At 48.5% G+C, this 26,503-nt stretch overlaps 8 protein-coding genes and 1 non-coding gene across 9 annotated transcripts; 6 read left to right on the forward strand and 3 right to left on the reverse strand.

The window, feature by feature from the left end:
* Positions 1 to 68: 68 nt before the first annotated feature.
* On the forward strand, positions 69 to 140 carry BC939DRAFT_t168. Its single transcript has one exon. It is a non-coding gene; the product is annotated as a tRNA-Asp (tRNA).
* Positions 141 to 1,390: 1,250 nt separating this feature from the next.
* Positions 1,391 to 2,572, forward strand: BC939DRAFT_402689 (uncharacterized protein; the record flags this gene model as incomplete). Its single annotated transcript, XM_051552691.1, has 2 exons — positions 1,391 to 1,638; positions 1,747 to 2,572. 2 exons carry the CDS (start codon positions 1,391 to 1,393, stop codon positions 2,570 to 2,572), a joined length of 1,074 nt encoding a protein of 357 aa, XP_051407457.1.
* A 239-nt stretch (positions 2,573 to 2,811) lies between these two features.
* Positions 2,812 to 4,581, reverse strand: BC939DRAFT_402665 (cytochrome P450; the record flags this gene model as incomplete). Its single annotated transcript, XM_051552690.1, has 2 exons — positions 2,812 to 3,995; positions 4,395 to 4,581. 2 exons carry the CDS (start codon positions 4,579 to 4,581, stop codon positions 2,812 to 2,814), a joined length of 1,371 nt encoding a protein of 456 aa, XP_051407458.1.
* Positions 4,582 to 8,265: 3,684 nt separating this feature from the next.
* Positions 8,266 to 9,889, reverse strand: BC939DRAFT_485213 (transmembrane amino acid transporter protein-domain-containing protein; the record flags this gene model as incomplete). The annotated part of the gene is made up of 3 exons (XM_051559294.1): positions 8,266 to 9,025; positions 9,132 to 9,480; positions 9,631 to 9,889. The coding sequence occupies 3 exons, from the start codon at positions 9,887 to 9,889 to the stop codon at positions 8,266 to 8,268; spliced, it is 1,368 nt and encodes a 455-aa protein (XP_051407459.1).
* A 905-nt stretch (positions 9,890 to 10,794) lies between these two features.
* On the reverse strand, positions 10,795 to 12,624 carry BC939DRAFT_465977 (uncharacterized protein). The gene has a single exon (XM_051557592.1). The coding sequence runs from the start codon at positions 12,197 to 12,199 to the stop codon at positions 10,862 to 10,864; it is 1,338 nt and encodes a 445-aa protein (XP_051407460.1). The 5' UTR covers positions 12,200 to 12,624; the 3' UTR covers positions 10,795 to 10,861.
* Positions 12,625 to 13,752: 1,128 nt separating this feature from the next.
* Positions 13,753 to 15,619, forward strand: BC939DRAFT_532792 (WD40-repeat-containing domain protein). Its single transcript, XM_051561673.1, has 4 exons — positions 13,753 to 13,933; positions 14,035 to 15,095; positions 15,190 to 15,420; positions 15,558 to 15,619. The coding sequence occupies exons 1-4, from the start codon at positions 13,802 to 13,804 to the stop codon at positions 15,568 to 15,570; spliced, it is 1,437 nt and encodes a 478-aa protein (XP_051407461.1). The 5' UTR covers positions 13,753 to 13,801; the 3' UTR covers positions 15,571 to 15,619.
* A 5,033-nt stretch (positions 15,620 to 20,652) lies between these two features.
* Positions 20,653 to 22,370, forward strand: BC939DRAFT_330670 (uncharacterized protein). Its single transcript, XM_051551588.1, has 2 exons — positions 20,653 to 21,655; positions 21,921 to 22,370. The coding sequence occupies exons 1-2, from the start codon at positions 20,985 to 20,987 to the stop codon at positions 22,060 to 22,062; spliced, it is 813 nt and encodes a 270-aa protein (XP_051407462.1). The 5' UTR covers positions 20,653 to 20,984; the 3' UTR covers positions 22,063 to 22,370.
* Positions 22,371 to 22,981: 611 nt separating this feature from the next.
* BC939DRAFT_330742 (uncharacterized protein) lies at positions 22,982 to 24,272 on the forward strand. The gene is made up of 2 exons (XM_051551589.1): positions 22,982 to 23,239; positions 23,383 to 24,272. The coding sequence occupies exons 1-2, from the start codon at positions 23,082 to 23,084 to the stop codon at positions 24,257 to 24,259; spliced, it is 1,035 nt and encodes a 344-aa protein (XP_051407463.1). The 5' UTR covers positions 22,982 to 23,081; the 3' UTR covers positions 24,260 to 24,272.
* Positions 24,273 to 25,779: 1,507 nt separating this feature from the next.
* On the forward strand, positions 25,780 to 26,499 carry BC939DRAFT_465991 (uncharacterized protein). The gene is made up of 3 exons (XM_051557593.1): positions 25,780 to 25,796; positions 25,932 to 26,000; positions 26,089 to 26,499. The coding sequence occupies exons 2-3, from the start codon at positions 25,967 to 25,969 to the stop codon at positions 26,400 to 26,402; spliced, it is 348 nt and encodes a 115-aa protein (XP_051407464.1). The 5' UTR covers positions 25,780 to 25,796; positions 25,932 to 25,966; the 3' UTR covers positions 26,403 to 26,499.
* The last annotated feature ends 4 nt before the right edge of the window (positions 26,500 to 26,503 follow it).

Genomic DNA, 26,503 nt, shown 5'->3' on the forward strand with positions numbered 1-26,503 from the left:
AGGTATCACGTGCACATATTTTATAAGAAATATAAAGGTATTAGTGCTTGCTTTTATAAATAGTTCAGTCCCTGGTAGTATAGTGGTGAGTATCTCCGCCTGTCACGCGGAAGACCGGGGTTCAATTCCCCGCCAAGGAGCTTATCTTTTGCATGCGCCAGCCCTGGGGTCTTTCTCATGAAATGTGATTAATTCGGGTGATGGGCGAAGCCACCCTTGAGATGTTGATCTTTGTTCGCTTTCACAAAGGTCTTTTTTGCATCTCTCCTCTTCGAATAACAATTCAACGCACTCCATGGTGAAGCGAGACAAGAACGCTCACCAGTCGAACCACTACAAGGCGACGCACAACAGTGGACACAAGGCCAGCAAAAAGTCTGGAGGCAAGAGCGGCAAGGGCAACAAGTCGATCAACAAGTTCCTGGGCATCGGCAAACCAGGACCCCATCTCTTAGCGCACAAAAGGCATCAGGAGGCTAAGGCCAAGAAGGCCAAGAAGACCCAGCACCATCAAAGCAAGGGCAAAGACAAAGGCAAGGGTGATCATCAGCACGCCAGCGGTGGTAGTGCCAGTGGTAACCCCAAAATGAATCCTCAGCAGCAAAATTCTCCCAAGGCCAACAACAAGAAACGAAAGCGCAACAGGAAGGGACAGGGCGCGCGACCAGGACAAGAACCAATCGCGCCACAGCATCATCACCACATACCAGACCCAGCCGCTCATGTAGGCACCTACGTGGACGACGAGTACGAGCGGGACCTTCAATACCAGTACGATGATAATCTTTGGAAGCGGGAATCCACACCTACTGGGAACTCATCCCACTTGAATAGCTACCCCGATCAACGCGGCAATCCTCGCCCGTCATTATCGCTATCATCGAATTCAAATTCCACCGCAGTCTCAAGACCGTCCATAATGGATGAGAGATCGCAAGACTTGAACAAGATGCTGGATCGTTTCCGTAATCAACGACAAGACTATCAAGATTTACTAAATCTTTACCTCGATGAGCATCAACAAAACGATTTGACCCCGATGCAGACTGAGGCCTTGCATTCGACTTCAGAGGTTCACACCACAACAGCGGTCAGGAATGTGGGCTCGGAAAAGTACGAGTCTAGGGATGCATTCAAGCAAAGCACAGACTTTATTGCGTTCGGGCATGACGATGGCAAGAGTAATCGACAGCCAGCCAAGGCGCCGAGCCCTCAATCAGCACCTGTAGCCCTATCCTCAGCTCAACCTACATTTCCAGGAGTAGCTCGGCCCTCAGTTCGACCTGCATTTCCAGCCGCGGGACCATCTCCAGCTTCATTCCCAGCCCCGTCTGCAGCTTCACCTCATGGTCAAAAGCGGAAGCGGCATGTGGTCGACAGCATTGAGATGATGGACAGTTCAGGATCCCCAGCAGAGTGTCCTTGGATGCGGCGACCATACTCGAAGCTCCCGTCCGTACCAACCATGCTGACACGAGAATTGGAGGACTTTATCACGTTCCTTAATCCAACGCCGGAAGAGCACAATGTCCGCGCACTTGTCTTTGAGCGGATAAAGCGCGCGATCAAGGATCTGTGGAATACTGCCGATGTCAAGGTCTTTGGGAGTTTTGAGACACAACTTTACCTCCCCTCCAGGTGATAATTCTTTGCGCACTTAATGATACATAAAAAGAAGCGCATTTGCTAATCTTTTTTTTTTTTTTTTTTTTTTTTTGTAACGACTTTTCGTTTTGGTATGAGTAGTGATATGGACGTCGTCGTTCTCCTCGGCAGAGAAATCAACAAATACAAGGACCTCCAAAATCTGAGGAATCATCTGCGGCGATCAGGAGTCGGGGAAAACATTACATGCATCGCCAAAGCAAGAGTGCCCATTGTCAAGTTTCAGGAAACATACAGTCATATTTCGGTTGATGTCTCGTTCAACCAGGTTAGCGGAATCGAGGGCGCAGAGGTCGTCAAGAACTATATGACCAAGACACCCGGTCTACGCTCCTTGACGATGCTGATAAAACAGTTCTTGATGGCCAACGAGCTCAACGAGGTCTACCTTGGTGGAATTGGATCTTATGCCACAGTGATCATGGTCCTCAGCTTCTTGCAGCGACATCCGGCGGTCCAGGCTGGTCTCATCAACCCAGATAAGAACTTGGGCGTCCTACTCATTGAGTTCTTTGAGCTTTACGGTCTTCACTTCAACTATCAGGATGTTGGCATTGATGTCGCAGGCACAGGCAAATACTTTCCAGTCACGAACCGCGAAAATAACGGACACAGGCACATTCGACTTGTGACATTGGACCCTATCAATGCCGACAACAATGTAACCAAGGGATCAATCAAGGTACTGGAAATCCGCAAGCTCTTTGCCCAGGCATACGAACGGTTGACCAGGAACTCTCGGGAACAGCATAGGGATATATTTGTCGACAACGAGCGCGCTGGCCGCGGAGAGATTTCCCTTCTTAGAGGGGTACTGTCAATTCCGGAAAGGGTCATGAGTCAACGGTACCTCCTGGAAAAAGTGTATATCCAAGGACACCTACAGGCACTACTCAAGCGCTATTAAGCGCCGCATGTTTTACTATCCAACCCCACACTGTATTGATACTTATCATTCGACTTGTACTTGTAACAACAGCTCATCCTTGCATTCCAACATTGCGTATCTTCATCATCGATAAAATAAATAGTCCTTTGTGTGAGGGTTTGAATGCGAAGATATTATTAACAGATGAACATCGAAAGGTCTTTTGCTACTCTAATTACCAGCCGAGGAATGAGGACAGAGAGAGAGCAACGAGAGACTTATGCTTGGAGTTTTTCAAAGATGATTTGCATTCCATTCCTGGAGTACATGGTAATATCAGACTCTGGTTTGGGCACGAAGCCATCGACGACACGCCAGGTGTACTTCTGGATTAAGCGGGTCATAGTATTCATGACCTGGTTGTAGGCAAAGTTCTGTCCGAGGCAGATACGTGGGCCGGCATGGAAGGGGAAGAACATGAAGGGACGGACCATCTTCACACGCTCAGGTCCCCAGCGGTCGGGATCGAACTCCTCGGCATCCTCACCCCAGTACTCCTTCATGCGATGGGTCACATAGGAAGAGTGGACGACGAGCGAGCCCTTGGGGACGAAGTAACCGTTGGGGAGGACATCATCCTCAAGACAAGTCTTGATGTTGAAGGGCACGGCGGGGTACAGACGTAGGGTTTCGTTGATGACCTGCTTCAGGAACTTGAGCTTCTTGATGTCCTCGTGGTCGGGCTTGCGATCCTTGCCGACGACCTCAAAGATCTCCTGGCGGACACGCTCCAAGACTTCGGGGTGAGTACCGAGGTTATAGCACATGAAGGTAAGCAGGTTGGTCGAGGTGTCTCGCCCAGCGAGCAAGAAGTTCATCAACATGTCGCGAAGGTAGATGCGGTCGAATGGTTTGCCGTTCTCATCCACGGAGTTCAAGAAGTGCATTAGCAGATTATCGTGGCGATGCTCGTTCTCCTCGCCCGCCGCAGTCGCATCGCGTCGCTTGATCTCCTTGACGATGGCAGCATCGACAATGGGCATGAGCACTGCATCCATGTCCTTGACCTTCTGAGGGAACTCCCTGGCAGGGACCAGTCCCTGGTAATCGCACAGACGGATCTTCCAGCCGCAGATCTTTTGAGTATAGTTGAAGGCGCTCACGAACTTGGACTGGGGCACGTCCAGGGCATTGATGCAGTCACCAAAGAGGAACCCTGTGGCAGTATCGATGGTGTATCGCGACCAGAGATCTTGAACATCGATGACATCGCCTGCAGCGATGGCCTTATCGAGGATGCCGAAGACCTGGTTGATCTGCGTCTCGATATGGGCTGCACCCTTGTACTCGGTGACCTGGAAGTGAGGACGGGCGAGCGCGCGCTGGTTCTTCCATGCAGCACCATCGGCGTTGAAGATGCCGGTTCCCATGAAAGGAGAAAAAGCCTTGTGGAAGGCTGGGCCTATTTTGGAAATTGTAGAGGGAGAGCGTCAGTATGCTGCGTATTGAATACCATTGGCTGAAAAAAGTAAGGGTGGGAAATGAGGCGCGCGTTTGTATGGCGGGGTCCGTGTTACTTTAGAGTGTGCATATGTGGAGTTAAAAGTATTTTGAGGTGAACTATTCTACTGTATAGAAATAAAAGAACGGCGTTGCATGTTGATACTTTGGCCGAACCGAGCTGGATCGGCTCCGAAGTGTGGAGGATAGAATATGAGAGTCCAAGCAAGCGAGGATTAAGGTGTAGATGTGTTACATGTTTTGTGGAGAAGCATCTCAAAATCGATAGTCTGCCATCATTATGGGCTCTCATAGAAAAAATGGGGAGGGGGACAGCATCTTATTTTGAGATAAGACTTACCCTTGGGATAGTTCTCAAAGTTCTTGACCAAGATGTGTTGGACAGATGATGGCTCAAAGACCAGGATCAAGCAGTGGCCAACAAACTCGGTGGTCAGGGTCAGGCCCTGCTTCGACAGTCCCTGGACCCACTTGAGCTCATCACCATCGCGTCTGGCCTTGACATAGGAATATCCAACATCGAGCATGAAGAGTCTGGTCTTGAGATGAGGGATGGCCATGCCGCGTGGGGGACCCTTCTTGGCCCGCATGCGACCGAGCCAGTAGTAGAGGATCGCAGTGAGGGCCAGCATGGTCATGGCCGGGTTAGCCTTGCCACGCTTGACGAGAGCCTTTTGGCGCTGGCGGAGTAGTGTGACAACGTTGGAGACCATCGAGGGCGACACGGATGCTACTTGTGCGGACATTGTGGGATGTGATGTGTTGCTGCTGTGCTTTGGCTGTGCTTTGGCTGTGCTTGTGTTGGCAGGGTAATTGGGTGGTTGGTTACCGATGCGTTGCGCGTGGGGCTGCTGCTGGTGCGGGTATGAGGAGGTATTCCAGGAAGGAGAAGAGGGAGAGATTGAAAATATACAGAAGGATGGTTGATGGTACAGACGAATAAGGTGTGCTTGCAACTCTTGGGGATATGAGCACGGAAAAAGAGGGTGAAGTTAGAAAACAGAGAAGAGGAGGAAGGAAAGGAAGAGGCAGCCTTCCTTCTTTTTGTACTTTTTTCTTCATCATCTTCACAGATGCTTTCTTACCCCACCGATTGACTGACTATCGAATGAATGAGCGATTGAATGTGGATGAGACTAAAAAGTACTGAGTTACATAAAGAAACCCTCAAGAAGGGGAAATGGGGGGCAGGAAGCAACGCAGGCCATGAAAAACATCACTTTAGCTCGATGGCGGACCCTGACTGGCTAGTGAATCCATGGCTCTCGGGGGAGGAGGGGGAGGATGTTCCTTCTCTGGTGAACCCACTCTATCCCACTCCTGGTACAGCAGATCCTCGCTGTTCTCTTTCTAAGGTAGAAAAAGGTGGAGTCCATTTGCATTCCCGCCACGCCACGCCAATGCCACGCGCGCATTGCATCTGTTGCTTGAGAACATTAGATTTCTCTCCTGGATTCTTCCAGCTGCACTCTTCTACACACAGACACAACAATGAACCTCGCACTCTACAGTCTTCGTACCACCATGAGCTTCGAATGCTGCCACGGGATGGTCGCACGATTCCCTCGCGATGGCATCCTGCCTCTTTCTCGGACACGCCAACTCTGTAGACATCAACACATACATGGGATGGTCTCTATGTACCTCTGTAGCAGCGATGAGCAACAGAGCAGAGATTTCGATGATGATGAAGATGCCTACCCCAAAAAAAAAAATTCAAAAGGGGTATATACTATATATGCGACACAACATAGCCATCAGTTCAAAGGACCCTAGTTCAACAAGGGCCATGTACGGTCCTTCGATACAATAATATAACGTGTCCTTCTGGTTTGTATGATGATTACCTCTCTATGCTCGTGAGTGGTCACAGTGAATGGGGCACGCATCCTTGTCCTTTCTGTTAAACAATTGGGTCAAAGTAAACATAGCTTACATATGTAGACTAACCTGCTCACGCACTCCTACACATGTACAACTGTCGTTCTAAAGCGACAAGCAAAGCTGTAATCTGCTGCAGGCGAAGCAGACTCTCTGGTCATCTTTCCAACAGGTTTTTTTTTTTTTTTTTTTTTTTTTCGCCTGTCATGTTTCTGGAATGACTCCACCTACACAACACATCAAGGATACCTGCAACGAGAAACTCCCGATGGGAGGATCCGAAAGCACGAATTTGAAATATCTCAGCTGATTAACACACGCAGCTACACGATGACCACAACCAGACGTCTTTACAAATTTTTTTATCTATTAGGCTAGAGAAAACATAGAGCGCCATTCTCTTCTTCTGACCCCAATGCAGCATCGAAAGTCGTTTAGCACATGAAAAGTACAGGAAAATAAAACAATAAGACGCGTTTGTTGAACCCCCCATAGTCTGAGAAAAACGCCAAGACGACGTAAATCGCATTTTTTTGCCACGCTAATTCTCCTTGCTCACTCACACCGTTGTTATTCTCTACATGTACTCGTCCCCGCATTCTCGCATTAATGCAATTAACAACCATCCAACTGCCAAGAGCGATAATGGGGAGTCCTTGTGCGCAAAAGTGGCCTGTCTACATGCTGCGCTCGGTCAGCATTTTTCTTTATCTGACATTTTGTGCATGACTCCATGGATTTTTTTTTTTGCTGTGTGGAACAGACGTTATCAAGTCATTTCTTAACCAAACCCATTCCTCATTCATGTTATACACTTTTTCATAAAGTAATTGCATTATGGCCACAAATTCTTAGCGGGGGAGGGGTTGCTTTAACATAAAGCGCTGAAATCAGATATCTATGGAACTGTTCGGATCCTCGACCTTTGATGCAGCTCCAGGCAGATATCTATATGGGGTATGTACGTGTCGTCGCGATGATCGTGGTGTTTACATGTTGCTCTCAACTCTCCACAACTCCTCACAAAATTCCTGCAACACATGGTTTGACACAACCTTCTCGGGACCCAGGATTTTTCGGAATTTTTGTGTCGACAGAGTCCAAGGGTTCTCCTCACAGCATTTTCAGATTCCTAGACCACGTTAAGGATATCGCTCAGTTGCGTAGAGCGAGCATTCCCGTGCTCAGCACCTGTTGGTATGCCATCTCAACTAAGGGGGAGGGGGGAGGGAGGGAAGATGGCACTTTGTAATGCTTAGCACTCCTCCCACCTAGATGATTCCTTGATCCAGCATAGCCGGCCATTTGCGAATGGAAGCAAATGGCGTTGACAGCACGGCGTTTTGGTTTGTCCCGCATTGGTGCTTTCTAGGAAGCATTCACCTTTTGTGATGGGGCAGCATGTGAAGGAAGGTTTAAAGTGAACATTTCTATTTCTTGCCCTTGGTCTGTGCACGACCACACCCTTATTTAATCGATACGAAATTATTCTGGTGCGGATACCCAAGAACGATGATTCTAGTGCATTCATAGATGAGCGCGTCAGTGAGCAGACGAGCAGGCCAGACGGGAATCAGGGGCCTGGTGCAACCATGGTGCAGTAGTTAATTAGGTCTTGGCAAGGACGACAGAGCAATTGTGGAACCACGAGGCATCATAGAGATAGACGCTGTAAATGAGTCGCGTATAGTGGTTGATAAGAATAAGGATTCTGCTTCAGGTGCGGTCAAGGATCTGATCCAATGTTGCGTGCGCCTCTAGTCTAAAACAGAATATACGATTGCGCAGATGTCCCCAGTTTCTGTTGTCACCCCAAGAAAACAATAAAATAGACGCGTGGTGCATGCTATCCCAGTTGTTTCAAAACGGCTGCTGAGCATGCATTTCTTGGCTAGAATATGGACGATGGACTCATGAATGCGATCACGATGTTACGATGCGGATAAGTTTGCCACGAGGAGCAAGATTTGCTGTCGTTTGTTCCCCATAAATTTGATATGCTTTGCTGCGACCCGGACACGTACGCGACACGCGTACGGCAGCATGTTCATTCTTTCCATTTTTTCGGCAATTAAAAACTTTGAGGATGCTAGACTGAAGAAATGATTGAGTATATACGAATGCTAAAGGATACAATACTAGATGGGTTGCGGCTCAAATTAGTCGAATATGAAAAGGGGTCTGAGTGGTGTGGATATAAAATATGTAGCAGTAATAAATAAATATAGTGAGAAAATCGATAGCAAAAAACCTGCCGAGGCAATGTCCCTCAGGCTATCTATTTTTCTTCTTGCCCTCAGTGTCACGCTTTTCCTTCATCCCATTCTCTCCTAAGGCCGTCCTTGGGTAAAGTCGCGGTGCAGATCTTTGATCGCATCGATCGAGCCGATGACGCAGCTCAGCAGCCCAATCACCAAGATAATGCCACACCACACTAACTCGTACCATCTCATCTGTCTCCATCCAAAGAGCTTCCAATAGAACCCAATTGGCAGTACATAGATCAACATACAGTTGCCCAACGCTCCTAACAACGACAGGAACGAGTCAAAGAACGGTACTAAGCACGCGATTCCTCCAACCACCCCCATGATTATCAGACGCACGATCGTCCTGTAAATCCTCTCCTTCACTACACCGCGTTGCTCGACCGAGATACTCATCACGCGCTCGACTTCTAGCGCAAACGAAGTCATCAACACCGGAGCCGCCAATAGCACATGTGCCACGATCGTAATTGTTGCGACCTTACGCGAGGCTCCCTCAGGCAAGGATGACAAAATAGGTGAGGTAGCGTCAGGTCCGTAGGTCAGATAGCCGGGTATAGCAACCATGGCGTACATGAAGCAGCAGGCGATCATGGCCCAGATGAGAACCTTGTTCCAGGCGCGTGGGTATCGCATCGATTCTTCCACATGCATGTAAACGACGTTACCACCAAAGCAGACTGAGATTGTCGCAACTGCCAGGGGCAGGTTGCGGAGGATCGCGGCGTCATACTTGACAGTGTCCTTGTGGTTCTTGTAGTCAACTGCAGACTCAACCATTGTCACACCCACCAGCACAGCAGTCGCAATGACACCAAAGATACTAATAACAAAAAGGCAGAGTAAAGCAGTATTATTCTCGCTTGTCGATAGGTTAAATGTATAAGTGAATCCTCCAAGCATCTGTAAGCATGTTGCTTTTTGAATACCTCAATAGCGAGACCTCCTTTAAAGTCTTCATGAGCATAAAGGGGATCGAGACGACGCCACAGCAAATCCAGATCCAGACCTTATCGGAGATATTGACATGAGCCTGGGTCAAGCCGCGGATTTCAGTACCGGATAGGATGAAGTACATGACGGGCGCTCCAAGGACAATTGAGGTGTGGAAGAACCAGACGGCGATGAGACCTATCCTTCCAAAGGCTTGCTGTCCAATCTCTTGATACGAGGCCAGGCGCGTATGGCCATTGTAGTAGATACATTTGATAATAAGGATCCCTGTGTAGATCGACATAATCATCGACAGGACCAAGATACCGACGCCGATCCACCCGCCTATGCAGAGCAGAAGGAAATGTGAAATGTGAAGAGTAAATAAGGGCATGTAGAAACCATAATGAGTGAGAAGTGCTGGTACATTGATATCTTTAGACCAGCAAACGAATATAGTCAGCAATGGGTGCTCTTCCCCGAGTAAGTTAATACCTTTGGCCAAACTGTACGGGAGACCCAAGGTTCCTGTTCCAGCAACGACACAGACAATGTTGAAGAACGCGGAGATGTTGCCGCCTTGCGAAGGTCTTTCTGCCAGAAGATCAATGCCTTGGTCAAGGCCTAGCTCCTTGTTGTTGTCGTCGTGGTGGCTGTCGTCGCTCGAGATCGAGGTGGAAGAGTCTGAGTAAAAGATCTTCTTATCAACCTCGTATGAGGAGATGCGCTGCTCCGGATGTGGGGATGCAGCCATAGTATGCGTGTCGTGTAGATGAAAAGGAGTGAGTGAACGGCGGAATGACAAGGAGAAAGAAAATAGAGTAAGAGGAAATGAGGGAGTAGAGACGAAAAGTTCAGACGCTAGAGTGGATTGAGAAGAAAGAAATCCTCGGCAAAGGGCCAGGGGATAAGGTGGTGTTATTATAGGTCTCGTTGTCTCCGTATCGGTTGCCGACTGAGAGTAGCACCATCATGTCCGTGGGAGGGCGATATGATTTTCCTGTGATGATCATTAGGGTCCCTTCGGTCTCTTCGATATCTCAGATTTGGATCCCAGAATCAATCGCATCCACGCTCCGCTCTGGAGTGCAGTGCACTAGTCTTTCTAAAAGAAGATAAACTCCCCTGTCGGAGTGCTCTACACGCCGCCTATAAGTCTGAGTCCCGGTAGGGAGGAAGCAGGCAAGGGGCGAAAGGGCTTAAGAGTCATTCACGGCTGGTGCCCTGCATATGAATGGATGTAAAGGAATATTCGCCCGGCAATAAGGAAAAAAAAAATTCAGAGCCAGCTGGAAGTGAAAACGTATGACTCTTAGGTTCTGGGCTGCTACTAATACATTCCCACGCAGCCAGTGGGTCCTCCACATATCCAGCGCAGAATATAGACCATGTATGTGTGTACCCGAGTTGCAGTGCTGTTGGTCAGGAATTTCTAGATCCTAGCAACAGCGTCAGAACAGCGGCGCGCCGTCTATTTTGGTCTCCCACCCACCGTGCCCTGCATCACCATGAATTATGATTTCGTTTGTGCAACCAACCGTGCTCCACTCCCTCATTTCTCCCACGCTTTTACGCGTAGGCAAAAGGGCTTACACTCCAGATATGCCACCAAGAGCTCATACATGACATCTATGCTATACCCGTCCGTAATGGTGTGGCACGTTTTTAATAGAGAAAGATAGGAAGACAATATTAACTAATAATTCCCGGACTATCTGCTCCCTCACTAATGAAACGCCGTGTTCCCCATGCTCTGAACATGCACCGCCATCTCTCTCATCTTGAAACTATTCAACTCGTCCCTAATCTCATTCTTCAGATCCGGCGTCAGTATCTTGAACGTCGCATTTTTATCAGACCGTCGGTTGTATTCCCCCTTACGGTATGCCGGGATGATCTCGATCGTATCCGTGAAGCTAATGGCTTTGCGCGGCTTACCATAACAATAACCATAGCCATACTCGTGTTTCATACTTTCCAGCGATCCTCCCATCCTCTCGTCAGCGTCGTAGTTGCTTATTCCCGGGAGAATACGGCCATGTAAATTGTTGTCAAACGCGTCTTGCCCAAGAAATGCGATCGTAGCAGCTGCTTCAGGCACGTCGTTCTTTTGCAATGATCCTCGCATGCCGCCTGAGCTATCCTGCTGGTTGATATCTCCATAGTAGTGCGATCGGAACGGACCATTCGAAGAATAGTACTGCCTCGAGAGATCCTGAGCTCGCGCACTGACATATCCACTTCCACCGCCTCTGTGGTTGCCTGACGGTGCGTTCGACGACTGTTGTTCCTGAATCTGTGAAAAACCGTTACCTCTGCTACCCTGCCTATGCAAATCGCTGACCAGGCCCTGCACCCGCTCGCCTCCCCGATCCGCGTATGCGTTGTTGTTCGATTGTACACCAGGCGTAAAATCTGGAGGGATGGCCACTCCTTGTGGTGAGCTATATCTTCCCACAGGCGAAGTGCTCAACTTCGGAGGGATGGGTGCCAGGTGCGTGCGCTGCAATTGCTGTTGAAGAGGACTCGGGACCGGTGAGTTGATGATGAGTCGCGCACGGCGGTCTGTGGGCGTGAGGCAGTCTAGATTCATGTCATTCTTGTCCGGCGTCGCCAATGGGTGGATATCCGAGGATTCGAACAAATGGGCTCCTTTGCTTGTGGGAGATTGAGATGCTCCGGCGTCAAGGGATGTCGCTGGTGCTGGTACTGGCGCTGGCGCTGGTAATGGTAAGTCTTCGTCATTGTTGATGCTAGGCGGTACCACTGACAAGAACTGCTTCTTCATGATACTCTTGAGTGGCGCTGCATAGTTTTGGGGACCGGATGGGCCTGGCGGTTGCTTAGGGACGGCCATGATGGCTTGACAGAGTCCATTCGAGGTCATCACCGTTGCCATCAGGATCTCACCGTCCTCAACATTGCTGTTGTCTTCATATTCCTCCGCTTCATCGGTGCTGTCTTCAAGTTGCCTGGGTTCGGGGATGGTCGAGAGAGACGCTCGACGGAGCGAGGATAACAACGCCTTGGGGATGTCGACTAAACTGGAGCGGCGGACATTCATCGCTGTGCTGTTTGTTGTGGCAGGAGAAACACCTTGAGGAATCTCGGGATCTTGTTGTTGTTGCGCTTGCGAACCGGGATAAATATGTTCGGTATTGATATTGTGGATGGTGCCGAAACTGTTATCATTAACGGCGGCGGTAGGAATGGTACTGTCAGTGGTAGAGGCAAGGGTTTGGGGCTGAAGAGGAACTGGTATATCGGAGGGCTCGGGTGCGGTCTTGCGTCTGTCGAATAGTCGACCGGCCAGAGACCATCGGCGTGAGCGCTTTTCCTTTGTTGTGGAGCCGCTTCCTGCTTGAGTTGGAGGAGCTACTTGAGGCAATTGGCACGGATGCTCTTGCTTCTGCTCCTGCTCCTGCTCCTGCTCTTGCTCTTGTTGTTGTTGTTGTTGTTGTTGTTGTTGTTGTTGTTGTTGTTGTTGTTGTTGTTGTTGTTGTTGTTGTTGTTGTTGCTGTTGCTGTTGCTGTTGCTGTTGCTGTTGCTGTTGCTGTTGCTGTTGCTGTTGCTGTTGCTGTTGCTGTTGCTGTTGCTGTTGCTGTTGCTGTTGCTGTTGCTGTTGCTGTTGCTGTTGCTGTTGCTGCTGTAGAGAAGGTGGTGGCGGTGATGGTGTGTTGTGCCAGCTTACAGGCACCTGCAGGCGATCTGATGCTGGGTCGAATGATGAGGTATTGTCGTTGGGAAACATCATAGTCACAGGCGGAAAAGTCCCCGAGGAGAATGCCTCGACCAGGGGAGAGGCCCCTGGAACTGGGGAATGAGAATTGATGATAACCTGCGAACTCATTCTCGGATTGGGCGATCAGAAGGGTGCAAAGGGACGACGGTTGGTTTTTTTTTTTGGCGATAAGATGGGTTGGAGAAATACTTTGCAGGAAAGTAACAGCAGTACGAGTGTGTGCTGATGCCGAGTCGAAGGAGACGAGTTTGAAGAGACGGGGTCTTTTCGGTGGCCATAAAAAGCGCATCAGGGGACCTCTGGGGGCGACCACGACTAGCACGTAGGCTCTTAGACGCTGTGTTTCTGCGCGGCCTTGTTCATGCAAGAACGGTCAGAAGAACCTCCGCTACGAATGTTTCTTCTCACTACAAATCAGATCAAGCGCGGAGGTCTCAGAGCTATTCGTCTTCCAGTAAGGGACCCAGTCGTAGAGGAGGCATTGCTGCAACCTATCAAAGATCGATTATGGATCTGGATCAGGTGCGTCTCTGGTATAACCAGATCCCAGGTAACCAACAATGTTGTCTCAGCAAAAAAAAAAAGTGTCTTTGTCTGTTCCACACAGCAAAATAAAAATAAAAAAGGAGTCCAAGCACATGCGAATGGTCTGTTGAACGTCTTGAACAATGGCTCCAAGGAGGCACCAGGAGTCATTTTGAGATACTTCCCCAATAGAAAAAAGGCCCCAGCTGAGATGTGCCGTGTTCACCGAGAGTTCAACTCTGAACGCAATTCTTCATAGTATACTGTATCACCTGAGAAGTGACTGCTGCCCGCAAACTTGTTGTTCTTTTTTTTTTTTTTTTACCAACATACAACAGCAACAAGGTAGTCCTCTTCACTCCCTCCTTCACCTAGCTCCCTTATTCACAATATACCACTATGGCGGAAACGGCGAATGTCATTGCCCAGTTTTACAACGAGGAGGGAGTCGCCTCAGGACCCGCCCTCAGTCTCCCAGTCGATGTGAACCCAGAGCAACTCGCTCTCCTCCTTAACAGCCTGCTCGGCAACGTATGTCTACGATACCCGCGATTATTCATGCTATTGCAGTATCAGGAACATTCGCGAGAACCATATTAAGCATATCTCAACACACCCTCCTCTCTTTATAGGAAGAAGACCCTCTGCCATATACGTTTGAGGTAGCCGAAACAGAAATCGCTACTACTCTGGATCAGGACATCATCCAACCCGGAAAGCACTCAACCGAAGAGACCTTCAAAATCCTCTATCGCCCTCAAGCTGTTTTCCGTGTCCGCGCCGTCACCCGATGCTCCTCCTCCCTCGCTGGTCACACCGATGCCATCCTCTGCGTTTCATTCTCGCCCTGTGGGACCATGCTCGCTAGTGGAGGCGGTGATACCACCGTTCGGATCTGGGACCTCAACACCGAGACGCCACAGCACCAGCTTAAGGGACACAGGCACTGGGTTCAGCATGTATCATGGTCACCCAATGGCAAATACCTGGCTTCCGCAGGCATGGATGGACTGGTAATTCTTTGGGAGCCCAGGACAGGAAAGCAGCATGCGATCTTGAAGGGACACTCCAAATGGGTCAGCGCTTTAGCATGGGAGCCCCTACATTTGAATGCATCCTGTAGAAGACTTGCCTCATCGTCCTCGGACGGCACTGTACGTGTGTGGGATGTGGTCAAGAAGCAGCTCGAGTTCTCGATGGCGCAGCATACCGCACCAGTGATGTGTGTCAAATGGGCAGGCGACGGGTTGATCTATTCAGCATCAAGGGATAAGTCAATCAAAGTCTGGGCATCGATGGGCGATCATCCAGGAAAACTGGTAAAGGCGCTTACGGGACATGCGCACTGGGTCACAACACTGGCATTAAGCACGGACGGAGTCCTGAGGACAGGAGCGAACGATCATACGGGAAAGATTTACAAGGATGAAAATGAGGCACAGAAGCGCGCGTTGGAGCGGTATGAAAAGGCGATCGCATTGAATCCGGAGAGGTTATGTTCTGGATCCGACGATTTCACGATGTACTTGTGGCCGAACTTTAAGGAAGAGGTCGATGGAAAGAAGGCCACACCCAAGAGGATGGTGGGACATCAAAAGACCGTCAATCATGTCAGCTTCTCGCCCGATGGACGGTACATTGCTTCTGCTAGCTTTGACAAGTCAGTGAAGCTTTGGGACAGTCGCGACGGAAAGTACGTATATATCTTTTAGTTACTATGCCTGATAATGTTTGTAGATATGGCGGCTGACATCCTATACGTGCTTATACATGTATTTCCCCGTTAGATTTATTGCATCGCTTCGTGGACATGTTGCAGAGGTGTACCAGGTTGTATGGTCAAGCGACAGCAGAATGTTACTTTCCTGCAGTAAGGATAGCACGATCAAGCTATGGGATGTTAAGACGAAAAAGATGAAGATGGAATTGCCAGGGCATCTTGACGAGGTATTCACAGTCGACTGGAGTCCGTCAGGTGATAAAGCAGCCAGTGGAAGCAAAGACAAGACCTTAAAGATGTAAGCCAAGCTTGAACAAGGGATACGCGTGTCAGGCGCGTTTTATTGTGTTGGAGTATGCTTTTCTTGTAAGGCTGTATTGTTTATTCATAACACTCATTCCTTGTTTCTTTCTCTTCTCTGCCTTGTCCTGATAGCTGGAAATACTAATTGGCTAATTGTTAGCCATGTAATAAAATAACCGTCAGCATTTGCAAGCAACACGACATGCATGTAACATGATGCCAATATGGATACGAGGATAGGGACTACTGTTGTCGAAGGCGAAGCTGTTGATTGGTGTGAGACAAACACTGGATTGTGTTGGGTCAGCAGCGACCTCTTTTCTTTCTGTCGCTCTCTTTTTCTCTCTTTCTGTCAAGAGGAGCAGGTAGCACAAGTGTTGCCTCTTTTGTTTTGTCTTTCGGTGGTTTGGCATAATTGTGGAACGTTCAAAGTTCAAACACAACACATCAAGTAAACGATCTTTGGCAGTGCGTGTGATGTACCATGAGGAGATGTTGATGGGTGCTGCACATTATTCGTGATCACTTTTTGTGCACTCCACAAAGAAGAAAAAAGAAGAGCATGGGATCCCTGGAGATGAGATGGCATGTTGTACGCGTGAGGGCGGAATGTGGTTCAATAGCAGCAGTTTGTACTTTCACGGATATGGACACATATTTGTAATTTATTTTTGAATTAAACGAAAACGCGCCCTCTTTTTTTTTTCGCCGCTTCCATTTCTCGTCGTGACCCGATCCATATCTGGACTGGCTGCATGTGTGGTCGAGCGTTTTGCACTCTTTTAATGATGCACACGTTATTTGCCATCTGCTGACCAAACACTAAGTAATCTAAGTGTTTTTGAAATGGTCAAGGCACTCTTGAGGCCATGGAATGACTGATGGCATAATCAAAGCATTGCACTTAGACTGCGATGCACTTGACACCAACAAACAAACAAACAAATAATAAAATCGACCGATTGGAGAGGTGGTTTAATCGATTATGAAGACTGAACTGAGTGCAGTTGATCCTTCTCACCTGCGCTTATTTCTTCAGTTCCACTATTTGATTGGGGAATGAGTTCTCCAGTCGTTGTGCACCGAGACAGACAAGGGTGCAGTGAGTAGGTGGGTTGAGTGGTGTTGTCGTGAGTCGGATTGGACGCACCCCTGCCCATGGTATTCTTCTACTTAGATGGTTGCACAGAAAAGAACAATTCAAAATTCAATAGACTACTGGACTCGACCCAGGGTCAAGAAATGATCGCTCTTTTAAAAAAAAAAAGTGAGTAGGACAAGAAGTGGTACATCATCGGCAACACGAACAACATGAAGGGGACTTAGGCACGGAGCATAAAAAAATGTGCTAGACCAAAAGATTACCCATCGCGCGAATCCGCACGATGCAAGGCGATTATCTGCCAGATGCATAAGCAAAGAGCCGTTTTTTTTTTGCATGATTTTTTTTGGTCACCTTTTTGGGGTTGATGTTGGAGTAACGAAAAATGAAATGGCCCAGCATTTCCTCTAACCAGCTTCGCACGACCATCTGTTGCCCTGCTGCGGTAATCTGAAAGTATGAAGGATTATTGTGTCTCGTACCCCCCTGGCTGTCGTTGTTCATGAGAGACGTTACATGGTGTTACGGCTGATTACTCTTGTAACCAGGCAGGATAGTATTCGCCGTGAGTTGGGTGCCACAGGGCTGAGGCGTCTTACAACTTTAAAGCTGTGCTCTAACATCACTCCTAGGCTGGTCGTTATTATCCCGGCTAGCTGTTTTAATTTCTCGAAGGCGATCTCATAAACATCAAACGATTGCGGCAGACAATGAAAAACATGCACCCACGTAAGCATGCTTTGCTGACCGTTTCATCAGAGATTTGCAGGGGGAACAGGCGGTGCGCAAAAGGTACTCGGGGGCATGTATGAAGCCAAGCGATCGAAATACAAAAAAAAAAATTCAGGGGTAGGTTCATTCGTGCAGAAGTGACCTGGGCGTGTGAACACATGGGGAAGGGTTTGCGGATGCGAGGAAGCGGTCTGTTCATCAATGTGGTTTCTGTTTTTTATAGTTCTTTCAACCCTGTTGGTTCTTTGATATGTCGGCCCAGTGTCAACGGCTGGAACGCGTGTTATTTAATAGAATCCAACCCAACGGACTGTTCGTTAAGATGATTCTACGGTTCATGAGTGCGCTTTCTAAGAATCGATCACCCCACTGGCGCTTTGTTGTTTTCATTCGTGCATAACAGGGTATAATGAAAAACACACACACATAATGCTCTAAACCTCACATAACTAGGAAACGAGGCGTGGTTGTTATTTGTTATTATGGTGAGAGGTCAAAACGGCTAATCCTATTTCATAGTAATCCGTGGCAGAGGGTCGATACTCTTGGCACCTGCGCGTTTGTCGTATAGATGCAAAATAATTACTTCCCATACAAGAGCGCCTTCTATTGTTGCGGATGTAACCGGCGTCGTCTCTACAGTTCTCCCTCTCTCCACAGGACACTTGCACTACATGAAACTGCTTCCCTCACAGATCTGAGAGTTTCCCTACAAGGAAAAAGAAGCGGAGTCGTCTCCGATGGATCCGAAGTTTAGGAGCTCGAACTGCAAGCTGCGGGCAAAAAATTAAATAGGTAGCATGTGAACATAAGAAAACCCTGTACGGCGTCCATAACAAAATAGAGCAATGCAAAGCCAAAAAAAAAAAAAAAAAGACGGCCATACCAGCATTGCAAGGAATCAGTTGAAGTGGTACACGTGTTATGATCCAGAATCAGAAGAATGCTGTGGATCGCCATCGATATGTTACTGCAGTACCATGCGTGAAATATAACATGGATCGGCTCTCAAAGACTCGCATGAACAGAAAGGCATTCCTGCATTGCACTTGGGCCATATCAATTAGCAACCACAGGGGAGCATCCGCCTCTCGTTGAGCAGCGCGAGTAGAAGATCAAGCGAGAAGGGAGGAAGGGACGGTAGGGATCCTTTTTCGAGTAATTTAAAAACGACCTTCCATGCCATGCATGCGGAGAATGTACGAGGTATTAAATGCTCGTGTTCTGGAGTATGGTCGCCATGCTTGAAAACATGTAGGGAATTCAGAATGATTACAAGGGGTATGGCGATGGCATGGTTGGATCGATGGTAGTCTAGTCGGACATTTCATTTCTTTACAGTTTGTTCGATCATTTACACGCCTCTTTTTTCCTTCCGAAGCTGCCCTATCCACTGGGATGTTGAAGGCATGTTCCACTTCAGAACATGCCTTAAGCCGAGTGGTGTGGAAAAGTGGATTGAACAAAAGATCCTCTTTTTTTTGCGTTTTATTTGACGGCTCTCTTTGTGTAATGTCAAAGTGCTCCTGTGCTTAATGCCTTTTCCCTTTGTACTTTTTGTTTTTGTTGTTGCGCTCTCTTGTTGTAAGGGTTGGTTGCTTGTGGCACCATCCGCAACGAAAAACTCAATGCGCTGTCGTTCAAAAATATCACATACTTTCTTTTTGCCCTATCCGCCTTCCGTCGTCCTTACATGTCTTATCCTGACGCTTGTTTGAATGGCGATAGCTCGGTCCTCGACGCCGACGACTTGCAGGATGTGAGCGGAGTGATGGGGCTCCTTTGTACGCCGGCATGTAGTCTCCATCCCACCACTTGCAGGAGACTGTAATAGCAAGCTACCAGGAGTCTGCTGTACATGAACCATGTCATTTGATGGGCAATATGGACACAATGATGTGCGCGTTTATGTCCTCTACCAGGCCGATGGGTTTGGAAAGAACGTGCGGATGAATTGAGGAAGTTGCCGGACTACCGGTTATTGAGTACTACAGCCACTCAGCTCGCGAAGTCCACATCTTTTTTTTACTGTTGAAGTCGTGCCTTGTTACTTCCCCAAGCGCCGTCCGCTGAACATGGGTTGATGGACAAGGGCCGCAACAGACGATGATGAATGCCTCTGAAAGAAGGATAATATAGCAAACTAAAAGTACGACGCTGGTTGAGAGAGTTCTCGCGACTGCGATGCCCACCCACCCTCGTTCATCTTCGGACAACAACGAGTATACTAGATTACTCAATGTGGACTTTGCTCTGCCTGTGTTCCGCCCATCCATCCTAATATCAGTCGAAAGAGACGACTGTTACTTTATCTTTTTTATCTATTGTAAATTGTATTAGAACCAACTGAATTATTACTCATACCCGTTGTTTGGTAGTGATGGTAGGAGACAGGGCCACTTGTACTATAATGAACTCAATAATAGACCGAGGACCTTGTATTCTTGTGTTCTTGTGCCTCCTGGCTCTTGCTCAACATGCACTGTTGTTGTATCTACAGCAGACAGCACCCTTTGCCCACATCATTCGTCCTCCTTCATCTTCTTTCGTTCTGCAGCGAGACAACACAACAAAAAGCACGACGCCCTCTATTCCGAGCGAGAGAGAGAGCACAGAAGTTTTCTGGGTTCGGTTGACTGGTCAAAGCCGTTTTGTCTTAGTTTCCTTATTCACTTAATCTGTTCTCTTACTCATTCACTTCGTCCTTGGGGTTCATGTCCTCTCTTCTCAGGCGTAGTAAGTTGCCGTAGTAGTCTCTCTCCCTCGTCCCTTCTCCCTTTCCTCTTTCTTCACACTCCATCATCACTCTCATCCTCTTTTTCCTCATTCGAACCCACTTTTTTTTTTCTTTCTTTCTTTCCTCCTTCCTTTCTTCCTCCTTCTCACCCCTCCTTCTACCCCCATCTCCTCCTCACCTTTTCTTATTGCATTCATTTAAATTTATCTTTTTCACGCTTTTATTTTTCTTATTTTTATTTCATTTTTCCTATACTCTTTTATAACCCCCCCCCGCACATCCGCCCTCGAGCGTCCCATTCTAATCCCTATTTTTCCCTTTGACGAACCTCGGCAGCAAAAAAGTCTACTTCGCCATCTTTTCATTCCTTCTTTTCCTAGTTGGCAGAGTGTCCTTTCTTTCTCTTCGCCGTCCTTCTCCCTTTCTTTTTTTCATTATTCGCTCAGTCGCTGTCGTACTATAGTTCTCTCGGTGCTCTCGGCTTCCTTTTGCGCTCTCCTTCTCTAAACACCTGTAGTAAAAAGAACAAAATACCCAGCGTACTAAGGGTCAAACGAGCTTGAGCCAACCAACAACCGACGCTGACACCCCTTCCTTCCAAGCAAAGCACAGGCACACAAACACAGGGCAACAACACATCCGCACGCTCATTCTTTCTTCGCTCATTTTTTCACTCACGCACAACCACATCCACGCAGCGCAACGCAACGCACGAACATACGCACATAATCCGAGTGGTCCGTTCTCCACTTCCCCCCCCTTTCTTTCCCTTGTCGTATTCTTTTGCTTATCTTTACCCTCGGTAGTCTTTCCTTTGCAGTACGCACTCAATCCTTGAACTTGAACACACCGTTACACGTCCTGCATCTCCACAGCGTTCTTTGTTTCACACTTTTTTTTTGGCACTTCGTGATACATCTTTTTTAAGACCATTTCTCAAACTCATACCCTACTCCACTCTTCTTCAGCTACATCTACTGCCACAGCAATGACTGCTGCAACATCCCCGATTACCAGCTTAACAGACCTCGGCAAAGAGCGGCCTTCGGCCATGTCTGCTGTCAAACAGCACGCAGAATACTCGGATAGGGCCGAGCCAAGGTCCATGTCAATGGATTACACCAACAGCTCCAGCAACAACGCCTCTGGACTCACGACTTATTCAACCCGACACCAGCAACAGAGTCATTACGGTCAAGAACACACTGGCGGATACAGCGATGAGTACTACGACCAGCAGCAGCAGCAGCCGCAGCACTACAGCAATGGCCACGGCCATAGCCACCACTCGTCCTCGTCCTCTTCCTCATCCTCACACTATGCCCACAACTCTAATGGTTCCTATCTGCCGCCTCCTATCCATACTGTGTCCTCCTTTGCACATGGCAATGGCAATAGCAATAGCAACAGCAATAATGACGACCCTTCCCTGTACGCCTCTCACTACGGCCATGCCCAGCCCATCCACGGCTCCTTTGTCTCGCCCACCTCACCCTCTGTGTCCTCAACTCAGCTATCGTCGAATGGTGCTCAGTACGGTTATCAGCAACAACAGCCACAGCAGCAGGGCCACTACGACTATGACCACCCCCAAGCCCAATACCACTCTTACCATGCACACCACGCATCATACCCTCAGGATCATCATCAACACCCCTTGTAAGTGTTTTATCAGTGCAATTTTTTTTCCGCTTGTGTTCAGATGAAGGGGGATGCATAGAACACAATTCTCGGTGGCGGGTGCCTTTGTAGCCTTTGTTATATCAGCATGCGCGTGCTATTCTACTGCTGTTTCCCCATTTTTTCAGGGGCTATCATCATGAAAGGCATTGCTGCAGTCAAGAACAGACCAAAAATCAAGCCAGGGCAGCTTTATAATCCAAGCATCTGCTGATAATTGGTCCTTTTTCTTCACATATCTTAGAAGTCCATCCAGCGAAGGAAACGGACATCATTTTTATAACGGCCACCCAGTTCCTGTCGGGAAGGTGGTAGACAACAGTAATAGTCTCAGCAATGGATCGTATTCGTCTTCGGCCTCTTCTACGCACTATTCGTCCAGGTAATCATCAGATGTCGTTTGTACCCTGGAGATGATATGAGAGGCATGTGCGAAGGATCTACATACGCTGAGCACTCTTTACGGCACCCTTCTGAGGGCGGACAAGGCGGACAAAACATAATGAGCGGAAGTTTAACGCTCTTGTACTTCTGGATGCACGCTCGAGGTGGTAGCTAAAGGAGTGCGGCGTCAACTTTTTTTTTTCCTGTGGAGGCTGAGTTTTATATGATAGTGTCTGGAGGTATGATGAAGAAGCGCTTTATTGTGGCGAACCCATTGCTTTCCTGCGGATCTGATTGTTGACAGGGCATGTCGATTACCTTGCAAACCTGGGTTTGCGGCGGCTGTGATTGGAGTGGTGAGGACGAAATTCGAATGGAGATGGGTATCTCTGGGACCGTACCCGGACCCGTTCTAGCCTGAAACCCCTAGGACCACTACTTACTGGTCCACACAGGCCCTCTGGTGCGTTTTTGTCTTCTGGGATCTAACCAAAGAAGGGTCAGAGGGAGGTGGAGGGGGACGAATGGGCACTCATTTCTCGTGTCCTAAATGGAATGTTCAGAGCCCTTGTCTCTTCTTTTCTTCTTTGGCTGTTGTTGTTGTTGTTATTGTTGTTGTTGCTATTAATGTACACTGATGGATGGCGAAGGATGGTGCTCAAACTCGAAGGGGAGGAGCATCGGGGGTTTATTCTGGTCCAAACGAAAACGAAAGAAGCAGGAGAATGGGCCGTGTTTCTTGGCTTTGTCACACGAAGGCAGCACAGGGTGGGAGCCAATCAGCATGCGAGCTGTGTTCCCATCAGACGGATAGTGTTTAAACAAACAAACGTCTTCGTTCTTCTTCTTGCCGGTGATCCCAAATAGAAACCACCCTTATGGATCAAGTGCCCACAGTCACAGCAACCCCAACCACAACAGCCACAGCAGCGTCGACTCGAGTCTGCCAGAGGGCCACGGCGCCGGACTCGGCATTGGCCCCGAGGGTGTGCTTCCCAGCAGCAAGTCAGACAGCTCCTCGATGGTCTACTCGACCTCGGCACCCTCGCCCTCGACTGCTCATGCGCTGGTCGCAGCGAGACCCAAGCGACGGTCAGAGACCTTTGCCCACCAGGAGAGCCCGTATTTCTATCCTGCCCAGCAGCACTACAACCTCTTCAGTGTTGACCAGTCCATGAGGTGAGCATCCTTCCAGCCACATTCCACCCACTTGAGAGAATTGTGCACCTACACCAGCCTGGTGCCCATTTATTTAACCCCGCATTTGTCAACTAACGTTCACCGCACGCATCCTTATTCCGTATTTGTGCATGAAATTATAGCTACAACATCAAGATTGCAGCCAAGATCGACAGAGGTTTCTTTTTAGCCGCGAACGACTGGACCTGCTATCGTCGCAATTATTTCCAACTCAGTGCGTCCTTTTCCATTCTCGGACTGGACTCCTCTGTCCACCCCGAGGTGCCCTGTCTCCTAGACCGGAATGGCGATCTGGTCACAGTCAGGGCCTTTTTGGTTTGCATTGGAGCACAGATCCAGAACGGAGAGAAGGTGATCGAGCTTGTCCAGCATACCCCAAAACGTGACAAAGGCCCGCAGATTACCCCTCGGCCGACGCATATCCGGGCCGGCGGCGACTTGAGCACCAGTGCTACTGGACCCGCTAGTCCAAGCGTGGTCACGTTTGAGCGGGTGCAGTTCAAGACAGCGACGGCTAACAATGGCAAGCGCAGAGCTGCCCAGCAGTATTATCAGGTGCACGTTGATCTCTTTGCAGAACTCGACAACGGAGACTTAGTCTTGGTCGCCAACTCGTTCTCGGCGCCCTTGGTCGTCCGTGGCCGCTCCCCAGGCCACTATGCTGACAATGATGATGCGCACATGGAGTGCTCTCATAGCTCAGACTCGCGGCGCCATTACAGAAACGACAGCGTCAGCAGCGGTGGAGGCGGACCTCTTGGATCACCAATCTCCCCTGGCGAGTATCCTTACTACTCTGGCTACGCATATGGACCGTCATACCCTTACCAGTCCCTGGGCTCGGCTTCGCATATTGCAGCTCAAGCGCATGATTCCAGCTATTACGACCGCAAAGATTCAGAGTCCTACCCTGCGAGCCCTCTGTTGCCTGCTGGTCCTCATCCTGGTGGTAAGTTGGACATGGTTTTTGAAAACGGTATCTCTTTTTGTTCTGTTTGAAAATGAGACGTAGGAAAAAAAAAAGCAAAAACTCATTCTTTTTTCGTTTTAATTTGCCACCATTCTGCAGAATCAGTCTCGCCTGATATGTACAGTCCATCAGGATTCGTGGGACCCGAACCCACAGTATCAGCAGCGTACAACAGTCGACTTGCACAGATGTCCAGCCATCACCCACAGGGCTACGGCAGCAGTGCTTATGGTCAATACTCGTCCTACGGTAGCCAACAACACTATGACATGTACAGGGATCAGGATCACGAGACACAAATGGCAGGATTACGGATCCATTCCCCCACGAGCCCCATGCCATTGAGCGCCACTGGCTCGCCAGCAGTGACCCCGCGCCGGCAGTCGTTCAGCTCTTCCTTGATTTCAAGAAAGACAGAGCGCGGTGTTGGCGGCTCGACCACGCGTAAATCGCGCTCGATCTCGTTGTCGGGCACGACAACGACGACGACGGTGAGCAAGCTGTCATCGGCGAACAAGGTGCGCTCGTCGCGTACGGTTCCTGTGACTCCAACGAGGGATATGATTGGAAAGGGCACCGGCAGCGGCAATAACCATGGTTTCTCGAAGGACCGTATCCCGGAATCACCGATGGAGGAACAGCACCCATTGTAATTTAATAAGTGAGCGGAATATGACTCAACTTTGGAAGCGTTGGTGATTGTGGTTTAGGATCCGGCAAGGCACGTAGTTTGATCCGAGTCGCTGTCGTTTTTTTTTCTCCTTGCAACCCTCTTCATCACATACACACATACACACATACACACATACACACATACACACATACCCACCCACTCACACAAAGCAGAAAAGGCTAAAAAAAAAAAAAAAAAAAAAGAATGAAAACGTTTGGCAACAACGAAGAGCGTGCGCTGGCTCGTACCGCTTAGTATATTCCATTTAACGTATTATGAATCGTACTCTCTCGGTCGTTCTGTTCCATTTATTGCAGTGTACTCTGATATTGCAATAAACAGCACTGTTGACGGTAAAAGGATGATCTCCTGTTGAAAAAAAAGCCAAAAACAAGGAAGCTCCAAATTTGACCCGCAACAAGAATGGCACGAAGCTCTTTATTTCGGTGAGTCGTCAAGCTGTATAAATCAGGGGCGGCAGCATCATCACGTCCAGGGTTTTCCTATCTGTCATTCAAGGCCAAATGTAGAATTAAAAAAGCCAATGGATGTACGCTTATATGAATTCCATACACAGTTCGTGGGTCTCAATAGCCATTGTTCGCAATCACAACGTATCTTCTCACACGCGTCTTTCTGGATCTTGCTCTCGCGCGCGACGAGCGTGCGCGCGACGCGTGGTGAAATACTAAAAGAAAAAAAACTTCCAAACGCGTCAAGTGGCTTACCTCAATTCCTGAAGTTCGCGTAAAGGAACCCAGACGAAGAGACCGAGTTGATCGATACAACACATCAGCATCACGGGGACGTCATGGACACAAAGAAGGAAAAGGACTCGAGCGTTGTTGAGATTGGAAACTTTTATGGCATTATTGGCAAGGATGGGCGTGAATGTACGTCAAGGCAGTAATGGCGGCAAGGATTCATTCAGACTGCATGATGCTTTCTCGACACAGGATCGATCGCTCAGCAACGCCTACCTTTTTTTATTTTTTTATTTTTTCTATATTCATGTAAACACTGAATAGATAAAGTAGAAGTCTTGGGAAAGAGAGTGACAGAAATGGATACGGATGTCTATGTCCATTACGAGGGCAGTAAGTCCATGCAGGCCGTTTTCCAGATCCCAAGTACAGCGATTTGAAGTTATCCCAAAGGACTTATCGACTTATGGCATTCTTCTAGCGGACAAACGGCTGGACGAATGGGTTGACATGAAACGACTTATGCCGCTGAAGATACCATTACCCGCAGAGGGGACATTACCAGAGGATGCAGCATCAGGATCGGATTTCACAGTGACCAACAGCGATGGAAGCCAGGGATCATCAGTGTTACTGCCAGATGTCGCAGGGGAGGGTTCACGGCCGAAACGGAAGTTTATCAAGGATGAGGTCCAATTGCTGATGGAGTCGCTCAAAACACCCTCGCGCAAGGTATATATACTCAGAGCTGATCTGGAGTTGTTGTTTTTTTGTCCGAAAGTACATGTAAGCTGACTCGCCATATGAGATACATACACAAACATTGGGGAACACATAGAAATCAGGCGAGATCAGCCAGGACAGTACAACTCGGAGTAGCAACAGCTCGGCCAATA

Source organism: Gamsiella multidivaricata, assembly GCF_025024155.1.
Source record: "Gamsiella multidivaricata strain RSA 2152 chromosome Unknown BC939scaffold_94, whole genome shotgun sequence".
NCBI classification, from domain to species: domain Eukaryota; kingdom Fungi; phylum Mortierellomycota; class Mortierellomycetes; order Mortierellales; family Mortierellaceae; genus Gamsiella; species Gamsiella multidivaricata.

Coding starts and splice junctions, on each gene's coding strand:
- BC939DRAFT_465977 (XM_051557592.1), bottom strand. CDS start 12,199: ATGAATGTCCGCCGCTCCAGTTTAGTCGACATCCCCAAGGCGTTGTTA.
- BC939DRAFT_532792 (XM_051561673.1), top strand. CDS start 13,802: ATGGCGGAAACGGCGAATGTCATTGCCCAGTTTTACAACGAGGAGGGA. Junction 13,934..14,034: donor TTAACAGCCTGCTCGGCAAC/GTATGTCTACGA, acceptor CTCTCTTTATAG/GAAGAAGACCCTCTGCCATA. Junction 15,096..15,189: donor TGGGACAGTCGCGACGGAAA/GTACGTATATAT, acceptor TTTCCCCGTTAG/ATTTATTGCATCGCTTCGTG.
- BC939DRAFT_330670 (XM_051551588.1), top strand. CDS start 20,985: ATGACTGCTGCAACATCCCCGATTACCAGCTTAACAGACCTCGGCAAA. Junction 21,656..21,920: donor GATCATCATCAACACCCCTT/GTAAGTGTTTTA, acceptor CACATATCTTAG/AAGTCCATCCAGCGAAGGAA.
- BC939DRAFT_330742 (XM_051551589.1), top strand. CDS start 23,082: ATGGTCTACTCGACCTCGGCACCCTCGCCCTCGACTGCTCATGCGCTG. Junction 23,240..23,382: donor AGTGTTGACCAGTCCATGAG/GTGAGCATCCTT, acceptor ATGAAATTATAG/CTACAACATCAAGATTGCAG.
- BC939DRAFT_465991 (XM_051557593.1), top strand. CDS start 25,967: ATGGATACGGATGTCTATGTCCATTACGAGGGCA. Junction 26,001..26,088: donor CTATGTCCATTACGAGGGCA/GTAAGTCCATGC, acceptor GCATTCTTCTAG/CGGACAAACGGCTGGACGAA.